This window comes from Cololabis saira, chromosome 11 (assembly GCF_033807715.1).
Source record: "Cololabis saira isolate AMF1-May2022 chromosome 11, fColSai1.1, whole genome shotgun sequence".
NCBI lineage: Eukaryota > Metazoa > Chordata > Actinopteri > Beloniformes > Belonidae > Cololabis > Cololabis saira.
In genome coordinates, this window is record NC_084597.1 from 1,599,100 (window position 1) to 1,611,829 (window position 12,730).

General features: G+C 38.5%; 2 protein-coding genes across 3 annotated transcripts in view; one reads left to right on the forward strand and one right to left on the reverse strand.

Moving 5' to 3' along the window:
• The window catches only part of LOC133454889 (protein zer-1 homolog), a 75,656-nt gene extending 71,540 nt beyond the window's left edge, over window positions 1-4,116 (reverse strand). For both annotated transcript variants that reach the window (XM_061733603.1, XM_061733604.1), the window contains exon 1: window positions 3,835-4,116. In XM_061733603.1, the coding sequence (XP_061589587.1) occupies window positions 3,835-4,001 (167 nt within the window). In that variant the 5' untranslated portion in view covers window positions 4,002-4,116. The remainder of the gene's footprint in view (window positions 1-3,834) is intronic.
• Window positions 4,000-12,730, forward strand: part of LOC133454842 (golgin subfamily A member 2-like) — a 42,444-nt gene continuing 33,713 nt past the window's right edge. The window contains exon 1 of the mRNA XM_061733566.1: window positions 4,000-4,053. Coding sequence (XP_061589550.1) covers window positions 4,000-4,053 — 54 coding nt within the window. The remainder of the gene's footprint in view (window positions 4,054-12,730) is intronic.

Genomic DNA, 12,730 nt, shown 5'->3' on the forward strand with positions numbered 1-12,730 from the left:
TATTACGTACGTGTTGACCAGTAGAACAGTTATTTAGTTTATTACGTACGTGTTGACCAGTAGAACAGTTATTTTATTATTACGTACGTGTTGACCAGTAGAACAGTTATTTAGTTTATTACGTACGTGTTGACCAGTAGAACAGTTATTTAGTTTATTACGTACGTGTTGACCAGTAGAACAGTTATTTAGTTTATTACGTACGTGTTGACCAGTAGAACAGTTATTTAGTTTATTACGTACGTGTTGACCAGTAGAACAGTTATTTAGTTTATTACGTACGTGTTGACCAGTAGAACAGTTATTTAGTTTATTACGTACGTGTTGACCAGTAGAACAGTTATTTAGTTTATTACGTACGTGTTGACCAGTAGAACAGTTATTTAGTTTATTACGTACGTGTTGACCAGTAGAACAGTTATTTTATTATTACGTACGTGTTGACCAGTAGAACAGTTATTTAGTTTATTACGTACGTGTTGACCAGAAGAACAGTTATTTAGTTTATTACGTACGTGTTGACCAGTAGAACAGTTATTTTAACAGTTATTTAGTTTATTACGTACGTGTTGACCAGTAGAACAGTTATTTAGTTTATTACGTACGTGTTGACCAGTAGAACAGTTATTTAGTTTATTACGTACGTGTTGACCAGTAGAACAGTTATTTTAACAGTTATTTAGTTTATTACGTACGTGTTGACCAGTAGAACAGTTATTTTATTATTACGTACGTGTTGACCAGCTATAAGTTATTTAGTTTATTACGTACGTGTTGACCAGTAGAACAGTTATTTTATTATTACGTACGTGTTGACCAGCTATAAGTTATTTAGTTTATTACGTACGTGTTGACCAGTAGAACAGTTATTTTAACAGTTATTTAGTTTATTACGTACGTGTTGACCAGTAGAACAGTTATTTAGTTTATTACATACGTGTTGACCAGTAGAACAGTTATTTAGTTTATAACGTACGTGTTGACCAGTAGAACAGTTATTTAGTTTATAACGTACGTGTTGACCAGTAGAACAGTTATTTAGTTTATTACGTACGTGTTGACCAGTAGAACAGTTATTTAGTTTATTACGTACGTGTTGACCAGTAGAACAGTTATTTAGTTTATAACGTACGTGTTGACCAGTAGAACAGTTATTTAGTTTATTACGTATGTGTTGACCAGTAGAACAGTTATTTAGTTTATTACGTATGTGTTGACCAGTAGAACAGTTATTTAGTTTATTACGTACGTGTTGACCAGTAGAACAGTTATTTAGTTTATTACGTACATGTTGACCAGTAGAACAGTTATTTAGTTTATTACGTACGTGTTGACCAGTAGAACAGTTATTTAGTTTATTACGTACGTGTTGACCAGTAGAACAGTTATTTAGTTTATTACGTACGTGTTGACCAGTAGAACAGTTATTTTATTATTACGTACGTGTTGACCAGTAGAACAGTTATTTAGTTTATTACGTACGTGTTGACCAGTAGAACAGTTATTTAGTTTATTACGTACGTGTTGACCAGTAGAACAGTTATTTAGTTTATTACGTACGTGTTGACCAGTAGAACAGTTATTTTATTATTACGTACGTGTTGACCAGTAGAACAGTTATTTAGTTTATTACGTACGTGTTGACCAGTAGAACAGTTATTTAGTTTATAACGTACGTGTTGACCAGTAGAACAGTTATTTAGTTTATTACGTACGTGTTGACCAGTAGAACAGTTATTTAGTTTATTACGTACGTGTTGACCAGTAGAACAGTTATTTAGTTTATTACGTACGTGTTGACCAGTAGAACAGTTATTTAGTTTTCTACTTTTTCTACTCATTTTAAGTGAAAATTTACTTGAAACAGGTGAAAAAGTCAAATAAGTTATTTTTCTGGTAATGACTTTTGTTTTGACATTTCAACTTTTATTCACAACATTTTTTACTTTTTTTCTCCACTATTTTCACAAAATTTTGACTTTTTTCTCAACATTTCGACTTTTTTCACAAAATGTTTGACTTTTTTTCTCGATATTTCGACTTTTTTCACAACATTTTTGACTTTTTTTCTCGACATTTCGACTTTTTTCACAACATTTTTGACTTTTTTTCTCTACTTTTTTCCCAAAATGTTGACTTTTTTTTTCGACATTTCAACTTTTTTCACAACATTTCGACTTTTTTCTCGATATTTCGACTTTTTTCTCGACATTTCGACTTTTTTACATTTTTGACTTTTTTTCTCGACTTTTTTCACAACATTTCGCCTTTTTTTTATCGACATTACGACTTTTTCACAAAATTTTTGACTTTTTTCTCAACATTTCAACTTTTTTCTCGACATTTCGACACTGGCAGATTTTTTTACTTATTTTATGGAAAAGTAGAACAGTTATTTAGTTTATTACGTACGTGTTGACCAGTAGAACAGTTATTTAGTTTATTACGTACGTGTTGACCAGTAGAACAGTTATTTAGTTTATAACGTACGTGTTGACCAGTAGAACAGTTATTTTATTATTACGTACGTGTTGACCAGTAGAACAGTTATTTAGTTTATTACGTACGTGTTGACCAGTAGAACAGTTATTTAGTTTATTACGTACGTGTTGACCAGTAGAACAGTTATTTTATTATTACGTACGTGTTGACCAGTAGAACAGTTATTTAGTTTATTACGTACGTGTTGACCAGTAGAACAGTTATTTACTTTATTACGTACGTGTTGACCAGTAGAACAGTTATTTAGTTTATTACGTACGTGTTGACCAGTAGAACAGTTATTTAGTTTATAACGTACGTGTTGACCAGTAGAACAGTTATTTTATTATTACGTACGTGTTGACCAGTAGAACAGTTATTTAGTTTATTACGTACGTGTTGACCAGTAGAACAGTTATTTTATTATTACGTACGTGTTGACCAGTAGAACAGTTATTTAGTTTATTACGTACGTGTTGACCAGTAGAACAGTTATTTAGTTTATTACGTACATGTTGACCAGTAGAACAGTTATTTAGTTTATTACGTACGTGTTGACCAGTAGAACAGTTATTTAGTTTATTACGTACGTGTTGACCAGTAGAACAGTTATTTAGTTTATTACGTACGTGTTGACCAGTAGAACAGTTATTTAGTTTATTACGTACGTGTTGACCAGTAGAACAGTTATTTAGTTTATTACGTACGTGTTGACCAGTAGAACAGTTATTTAGTTTATTACGTACGTGTTGACCAGTAGAACAGTTATTTAGTTTAATACGTACGTGTTGACCAGTAGAACAGTTATTTAGTTTATTACGTACGTGTTGACCAGTAGAACAGTTATTTTATTATTACGTACGTGTTGACCAGTAGAACAGTTATTTAGTTTATAACGTACGTGTTGACCAGTAGAACAGTTATTTAGTTTATAACGTACGTGTTGACCAGTAGAACAGTTATTTAGTTTATTACGTACGTGTTGACCAGTAGAACAGTTATTTAGTTTATAACGTACGTGTTGACCAGTAGAACAGTTATTTTAACTATTATTTTATTATTTACGTACGTGTTGACCAGCTATAAGTTATTTTATTATTACGTACGTGTTGACCAGTAGAACAGTTATTTTATTATTACGTACGTGTTGACCAGTAGAACAGTTATTTTATTATTACGTACGTGTTGACCAGTAGAACAGTTATTTTATTTTAATTACGTACGTGTTGACCAGTAGAACAGTTATTTTTATTTTTACGTACGTGTTGACCAGCTAGAACAGTTATTTTTATTTTTACGTACGTGTTGACCAGTAGAACAGTTATTTTAACTATTATTTTATTTTTTACGTACGTGTTGACGAGCTTGTCGCAGATCTCGCTGGGCAGGAAGACGTCGGAGCGCAGACGCAGCTTGTTTCGGTTTCCCTGGTAACACATGGTTTTGCGGAGGTTTCTCAGGCAGAAGTTCGTGGCCAGATCCATCAGGGAGTCGGGGTCGTCCCCCGCTCTGGTTGCCATGGCGACCTCCACTTCCTGGCCACGTCCTGGCCACTTCCTCCCCGGTCCGGCTGTAGGACGAGCAGAGACGGAACCTGGAAATACATTTATACGTTTGATGGAGTTTAAAGTCACGACAAACCTTTTCCTTTTTTACCTTTACCACTTCCTTCTTTCCTTCCTTTCTCCCTCCCTCCATCTTCCTTCCTTCCTTCCTTCTTTCCTTGCTTCCTTCCTTCCTTCCTTGCTTTCTCCCTCCTCCTTTCCTTCCCTTCTTTATTCCTTCCTTCCACTTTCTTCCTTCTTTCCTTGCTTCCTTCCTTCCTTTCTCACTCCCTCCATCTTCCTTCCTTCCTTCCTTCTTTCCTTGCTTCCTCCTTCCTCCCTTCCTCCTTCCTCTCATTCTTATCAAACTTTGTTTCAACTACATTTAAATGACTGTAATATTATTTGGTGTAACTGATCCTAGTCATGTAAAAATATTAGAAGTTTTACAGAAATAAATTCCCAATCCCAATCTCCGTTGGTCCCCTGCACACCCACAAAACTAGACATAATAAACACCTTACAGGGCTTAAAGGTGACCTATTATGGCATTTAATGTATATTTTAAACAGGCCTTGAATGTCTTAAAAACAATCTAAAGCTAGTTTTTTCTACATAAATCATAAATCCAGCCTGTGGGCCCTGTCACTAGTTTTACCGCTTCTAACCTCTTTTTCTGCGCCTCATTTTTAGGGAAGGGGGGGGTATGATAATGAGGCTCTGTGCTGATTGGCTCCCTGAATGACGTGTAGCAGGGGAGGAGCATAAACCTGCTCCGCCAGAGCAGCCCGAGCCTGTAAATTATCACAACACTGAATTTTCACAAATGGAAACTTTATTGTTAAAAAAATTAAATATGAGTTGTATATAAATAACATTTATGCACTATTTAAGCCGGATCTGCCCGGCGGATGCTGAACGCTGGCCCCGGAGCCACGCCGGGCGCCCGGGAGCAGCGCTGCTGGAGCAGTGCGCATCACCGCGGCTTTAACGGGGGAATCTGACCGGTTCCGACCGGCCGGGACCGCAGGAACCGGCCTGGACTGGTAGCAGGGACTCCCGGGGACCGACAGGCGGAATTTCAGCCGGATCTGCCCGGCGGATGCTGCGCGACGGGCGCTGCAACTCCACGGCGGGCACACAGATCGGCTCCGGAGCGCATCCTGTGCGCATCGCCCGTTACCGGGGATCAAACCGACAGATTTGCCTGAAAATCTCGGAGGGTGAAGCTGGTCCACCCTGGGACAGACCCCCGAGGACCCAGCTCCCAAACCACCCGGGAACCTGGATGATTTAACCCGGGTCCACTCCGCCGCGGCGCCGCGTCCGACTGGCTCAATGAAAGGACCGCTCCAGCAGCGGAGAGAGCTGGTTGTGGGCGTGGTTTCAGCAGCGGAGGCTGAACCTCTGGAAATCTGCTCCCGTCGTGACGTCACGACGGGAGCAGATTCTAATCGGCTCAAAAAAAGGTCACGTGACACTGGGGGACTCTGTCCGGCGGGGGTCAGAGACCCTGCAGAAATTCATGGTATTTTGTCTCCCCTGTGCTGGCAGGGTGAGGGGAGACCACTTTATATGTTAAAACAAGAAAAAACATGTTTTTCATATTAGGTCCGCTTTAAAGTTAAACAAATTCCTGAGCCTGAACTTTTTCCGGGAGCGGGGATAAATGCGCTCGGCAATTTGGAAAGCAACAAAAATGACATAATTGGAATATTATTTTCCTTTTCACTATGGATATTTTGATATCAAGTTTTGCTAGTTGTCATTGAGTTTGAAAGGGTATAAGATGAACTACAATCTAAAATGTTAATATTTTAAAGGTCATAATGTTATAAGGGCAGGTGAAACTCAGGCAGGCTGATTCATTGGTGGAATTATTGATTAGCAACCATTTAATTCAGTACAGGACAAATACATTTTACACACACATTATATATATATATATATATATATATATATATATATATATACATATATATATATATAGTGTTTAATCTTTTTTTAATCTTTTTTTTATTTATTTATTTATTATTATTATTATTATTATTATTATTATTATTATTATTATTATTATTATTATTATTATTATTATTATTATTATTATTATTATTATTATTATTATTATTTATTTATTTATTTTTATTGCCCATACCTGTCAAGTCTCCCGTTTTGGCCGGGAAACTACCGTATTTTACCCGTCTTTCCCGCCGCCCCCTGTATTAGTATTTTCCTGTAAATTTCCCGTTTTATGATATATTAAAGGGTTATTGTGCCTCTACAAACTGAATTATCACTAACCTGGTGAGAACGGGCCCTTGCTGTCGCCTGGAGGGAAGTTCTCACCAGGTTAGTGGCAACAACGGGAACAAAAACTACAAATCAGAGGATGGATGTAACGACAGAGAAGACTTTTCTGCTAGAAAATCTATTAAATATATCTAAAAATGGGAGCCAGAGACCCACATGAGTGACAATGACAAATTAAAAGAAGACTTGAAGACAATCAATTTGTATATAAAGTGAAAATATTTAGAATAAATAAATGTGCTTTATTTCCCCTTTGTTTTCATTGAGACTCTATTATAGGAACTACATACAGAGGAATGTCCACAGCATTTCAGTGTCAACAAAGGTTCATAAAGAGCATATAATTGTAGTTTGTAAGTGATTGACAGGTAGATATTTTAAATATTTTGTAAACCTGTCTTAAAATGTAATACTGGACTCGGTTGGGCTGGTTTCCCTTATTTTTAAATCCAAAACTTGACAGGTTTATGCCATGAGTATTCATATACAGTAATCCCTTGTTTTTGTGGGGGTTACGTTCCAAAAACAACCCGTGATAAGTGATATTCACATAGTAGCAACCCTTTTTTTTATTTTACAATTAAAAAGTCTTTATTGCGGAGTTAAGCACGTATTCCACTGCTCTTCCAGGGTGCTTGCTCTTTTTCCAAATTAAAATTCCAGACTTTTCCCAGACCTTTTTAAAACTGATATTTTTTCCCCAAGACCTTAACTTTACGTACTTGTATACTTGTGTGCCTACTGCCTACTTCATTGGTTGAGATTGTACCAATTGTGTTTATTAGAAATGTTTGTTAGAATTTTTTATAGCCTAGTATTCAACGACTGCATTATTCACAGTAAATTATGTTTTTACTGATGAAAACGTTTAAAAACATGAAAATCATAAGTACAGGAATTTCACATTTTCACAATGCCTTTGAGCATACTGTAAAATTCTACCATACATTTTTTTCCCCCCACACTTTATTAAGACTTTCACACGAAATTCAAGACTTTTCAAGGTCTGGAAAACAGTGTTTCAAAATTCCATACTTATTAAGACTTTCAAGACTTGCGCAAGCACCCTGTCTTCTGAGCCGCTGCATCCCGACTCTGTAGTAGGGATGTCACGATTACTTGTTTTCACTATTAACCGCGATTTTAAACGGCACGATTAATTATTCGTGAAGACTCCTAAACATCGTCACTTTCCAAAGATTACGCCGGGACCCGGAACCATAGACAGATCAGCGCAACTCGCACGGAACGAAAATAAAGTTACACAAGCGGAAGCGGAGCAGCTGAAGTGAAGTATGGATGAAGAAGCGGATAAAATCAGCTGTGTGGGATTATTATGGGTACCGCAAAAATGAGGAAGGGGTTATCGTTGACGATGGCTTTCCAGTGTGTAAACATTGCCGAAATAAATCCATTTATTTAATAAAAAATCCCCGGCCCGCGGGGACGGGCTGGGAGCGGGCTCGGACGCGAGGCTGCGCTCCGTCGCGGGCTCTGTTGATGGATTGTACCGTAGACCACTGCTGCTTCTGTTTTACATCCATTATTAAATAAATGGATGTAATAATAAAAGAGTCTGCTAACTTAACCGCCGTCCTCAACGCTCCGTTGTTTAAAAACGGCGCTCTTCCGTGTTTATTCTGCTTTGGTTGTTCAGTAACACCGTCCCCAGCCCCGCCCCCAGCCCCCGACGTAAGCACGTAGCTGACATTCCTGCACTTTAACCTGAACTGAAAGGACTTGAAGCAAGTCTTCTGCAGGTGGCTCCTGTCCTGCAGCCTTTCACCACTTTTTTTGTTCCAAAAGGAAATACATAGCTAGCTTGTATTTACCGTATTGACCCGAATATAAGACGACCCTGATTATAAGACGACCCCCTCTTTTTCAAGACTCAAATTTGAAAAAATACTTTTTTTAACACCAAATTAAATTTTTATACAGAAAATAATGACAGTACATCTGAAACAAATGATTATAACAATATATTTGAGAGAAAAAGCCTGTTATTTTGCCTCATTAAAATCCTGATCTTGAAGTTTGGATCATAACTTATTCGACCCACTTTTCTCCAGATTGTCGCTACGTTTCTCCACTTTCTGTTATCTCTTCTCTTGTTTTCTTCTCTTTTCTTTCTTACCGCTATTTTTATTTTTATTCTTCGTGACAGGTTGGCTTTGGCCTGGGGAGTTTAGTTCAGCATTCACTTTAAAGATATCTGGCGCCATCTAGTGGTGTAAATGGATATAACGTCTAGACCCCGAATGTAAGACGACTCCCACTTTTTCAGTCTTATTTAAATGTAAAAAACACCGTCTTATATTCAGGACAATACGGTAATTTCAGATGTGGTCTTGTTTATTTTCACTGTTACAGTATTATTTATGTTTCAGAGGGCAGCTATAAGTCAAAAGCTAGCTAGATGTTTTTTCCTGTTTAAAAATTCTCTTCTCAGGTCCAAAGGAAATGTTCAGAAACATTTTTGTAATACAGTTTACAGTTTGCATGCAGCATTTGAAACGTTATTACCCAAAAGGGAAATCCTGCTGTGGATGATTAACACAGAAGTGATTTTTGTTTAATTCCAATGGTATTATTGTCATTAATGTTGTACTTTTTGGTTACTTTTCTTTTCTGCTAATATTTGGCATGGAAAATAAATGACATTTAAAGATCTCTAAGGAGTGTTCATGTGATTTTACACATTCATAGTGTGAAATTAATTAATACATAATAATCGTGATAATCGTTAAATCGTGATTATTTCTCTGACAATAATCGTACCAAGAAAATCTGTCATCGTGACATCCCTACTCTGTAGCGTCTTTTTCTTCTAAAGCCGCGGTGCAGGAGTGTTTTTTCCAGAGAAGAACATGGTTATGGGTATTTTTTTGTCGCTCTTTTTTTCTTCTGGGCAAAAAGATTCTTATAAACCGACATTCATTAATTTTTTCTCCATCTTGAAGTGGGTGATTGGTATTCCGGCAGGTTGAACCAGCGCTCTGCTCTGCTGCCGTCAAAGACCCGCCCCTAGCTAAACTAGTGTTAGTTTGGTTGAGCGCCTTCCACTTCCTTCCTTCCTTCCTTCCTTCCTTCCTTCCTTCCTTCCTTCCTTCCTTCCTTCCTTCCTTCCTTCCTTCCTTCCACTTCCTTCCACTTCCTTCCCTTTTCTTCCTTCTTCCTTCCACTTCCTTCCCTTTTCTTCCTTCCTTCCTTCCTTTCCTTCCTTCCTTCCACTTCCTTCCACTTCCTTCCCTTTTCTTCCTTCTTCCTTCCACTTCCTTCCCTTTTCTTCCTTCCTTCCTTCCTTTCCTTCCTTCCTTCCTTCTACTTCCTTCCACTTCCTTCCCTTTTCTTCCTTCCTTCCTTCCACTTCCTTCCCTTTTCTTCCTTCTTCCTTCCACTTCCTTCCCTTTTCTTCCTTCCTTCCTTCCACTTCCTTCCCTTTTCTTCCTTCTTCCTTCCACTTCCTTCCCTTTTCTTCCTTCCTTCCTTCCTTTCCTTCCTTCCTTCCTTCTACTTCCTTCCACTTCCTTCCCTTTTCTTCCTTCCTTCCTTCCACTTCCTTCCCTTTTCTTCCTTCCTTCCTTCCTTCCTTCCTTCCACTTCCTTCCACTTCCTTCCCTTTTCTTCCTTTCCTTCCTTCCTTCCTTCCACTTCCTTCCTTTTTCTTCCTTCCTTCCTTCCTTCCTTCCACGCATCCTCCTTCCTTCCTTCCACTTCATTCTTCTTTGTTCCTTCCTTCCTTCCTTCATTTTTCTTCCTTCCTTCCTTCCTTCCACGCATCCTCCTTCCTTCCTTCCACTTCATTCTTCTTTGTTCCTTCCTTCCTTCCTTCATTTTTCTTCCTTCCTTCCTTCCTTCCTTCCTCCTTCCTTCCAATTCCTTCCTTCCTTCCTTTTTCTTCCTTCCTTCCTTCCTTGCGTCCTCCTTCCACTTCCTTCCTTCCTTCCTTCCAAATGTTTCCTTCCTTCCACTTCCTTCCTTCCTTCCTTCCTTCCTTCCCCTTCCTTCCCTTTTCTTCCTTCCTTCCTTCCTTTCCTTCCTTCCTTCCTTCCACTTCCTTCCACTTTCTTCCTTCCTTCCTTCCACTTCCTTCCCTTTTCTTCCTTCCTTCCTTCCTTCCTTTCCTTCCTTCCTTCCTTCCACTTCCTTCCACTTCCTTCCCTTTTCTTCCTTCTTCCTTCCACTTCCTTCCCTTTTCTTCCTTCCTTCCTTCCTTCCTTCCTTCCTTCCACTTCCTTCCACTTCCTTCCCTTTTCTTCCTTCTTCCTTCCACTTCCTTCCCTTTTCTTCCTTTCCTTCCTTCCTTCCTTCCACTTCCTTCCTTTTTCTTCCTTCCTTCCTTCCTTCCTTCCTTGCGTCCTCCTTCCACTTCCTTCCTTCCTTCCTTCCAAATGTTTCCTTCCTTCCACTTCCTTCCTACCTTCCTTCCACTTCCTTCCACTTCCTTCCCCTTCCTTCCCTTTTCTTCCTTCCTTCCTTCCTTTCCTTCCTTCCTTCCTTCCACTTCCTTCCACTTTCTTCCTTCCTTCCTTCCCTTTTCTTCCTTCCTTCCTTCCTTCCTTTCCTTCCTTCCTTCCTTCCACTTCCTTCCCTTTTCTTCCTTCCTTCCTTCCACTTCCTTCCCTTTTCTTCCTTCCTTCCTTCCTTTCCTTCCTTCCTTCCACTTCCTTCCACTTCCTTCCCTTTTCTTCCTTCCTTCCTTCCTTCCACTTCCTTCCACTTCCTTCCCTTTTCTTCCTTCCTTCCTTCCACTTCCTTCCCTTTTCTTCCTTCCTTCCTTCCTTTCCTTCCTTCCTTCCACTTCCTTCCACTTCCTTCCACTTCCTTCCCTTTTCTTCCTTCCTTCCTTCCTTTCCTTCCTTCCTTCCACTTCCTTCCACTTCCTTCCACTTCCTTCCTTTTTCTTCCTTCCTTCCTTCCTTCCACGCATCCTCCTTCCTTCCTTCCACTTCATTCTTCTTTGTTCCTTCCTTCCTTCCTTCATTTTTCTTCCTTCCTTCCTTCCTTCCTTGCATCCTCCTTCCTTCCTTCCTTCCAATTCCTTCCTTCCTTTTTCTTCCTTCCTTCCTTCCTTGCGTCCTCCTTCCACTTCCTTCCTTCCTTCCTTCCAAATTTTTCCTTCCTTCCACTTCCTTCCTTCCTTCCTTCCTTCCTTCCAAATGTTTCCTTCCTTAGTAGACTACTTGTAGTAGTAGTCTACTAAGGAAGGAAGGAAGGATTCCTGACAGATAAACACACTAGCTAGCGCCGCTAGCTCTAATCACCCAGTAACTTTAATAACATTGGAACTTTATTAACATTCACGACAGAACAAACAGTACTACTAATACTACTACAATTACTACTACAATAATTACTATTACTACTACTACTACAATTACTACTACAATAATTACTATTACTACTACTACTACTACTACTATTACTGCTACTACAATTACTACTACAATTACTACTACTACTAATACTACAATTACTACTACTACTAATACTACAATTACTACTACAATTACTACTAATACTACCTTCCTTCCTCCCTTCCTTCCTTCCTTGCGTCCTCCTTCCACTTCCTTCCTTCCTTGTGTCCTCCTTCCTTCCTTCCTTCCTTCCAAATGTTTCCTTCCTTCCTTCCTTAGTAGACTACTACTTGTAGTAGTCTACTAAGGAAGGAAGGAAGGATTCCTGACGGATAAACACACTAGCTAGCGCCGCTAGCTCTAATCACCCAGTAACTTTAATAACATTGGAACTTTATTAACATTCACGACAGAACAAACAGTACTACTAATACTACTACAATTACTACTACAATAATTACTATTACTACTACTACTACAATTACTACTATTACTACTACTACAATTACTACTACAATAATTACTATTACTACTACAATTACTACTACAATTACTACTACAATAATTACTATTACTACTACTACTACAATTACTACTACTGCTACTACTACTACTAGTAAAATTACTACTACTACTACAATTACTACTACAATTACTACTACTACTACTATTACTACTACTACTATTACTACAATTACTACTACTACAATTACTACTACTACTACCTTCCTTCCTCCCTTCCTTCCTTCCTTTCCTCCCTTCCTTCCTTCCACTTCCTTCCGTCCTTTCCTTCCTTCCTTCCTTCCTTCCAAATGTTTCCTTCCTTCCTTCCTTAGTAGACTACTACTTATAGTAGTAGTAGTCTACTAAGGAAGGAAGGAAGGATTCCTGACAGATAAACACACTAGCTAGCGCCGCTAGCTCTAATCACCCAGTAACTTTAATAACATTGGAACTTTATTAACATTCACCACAGAAACAACAGTAAAAACAGCAACAACATCCTTTACACGCAGGTAAATACCAACAACAACG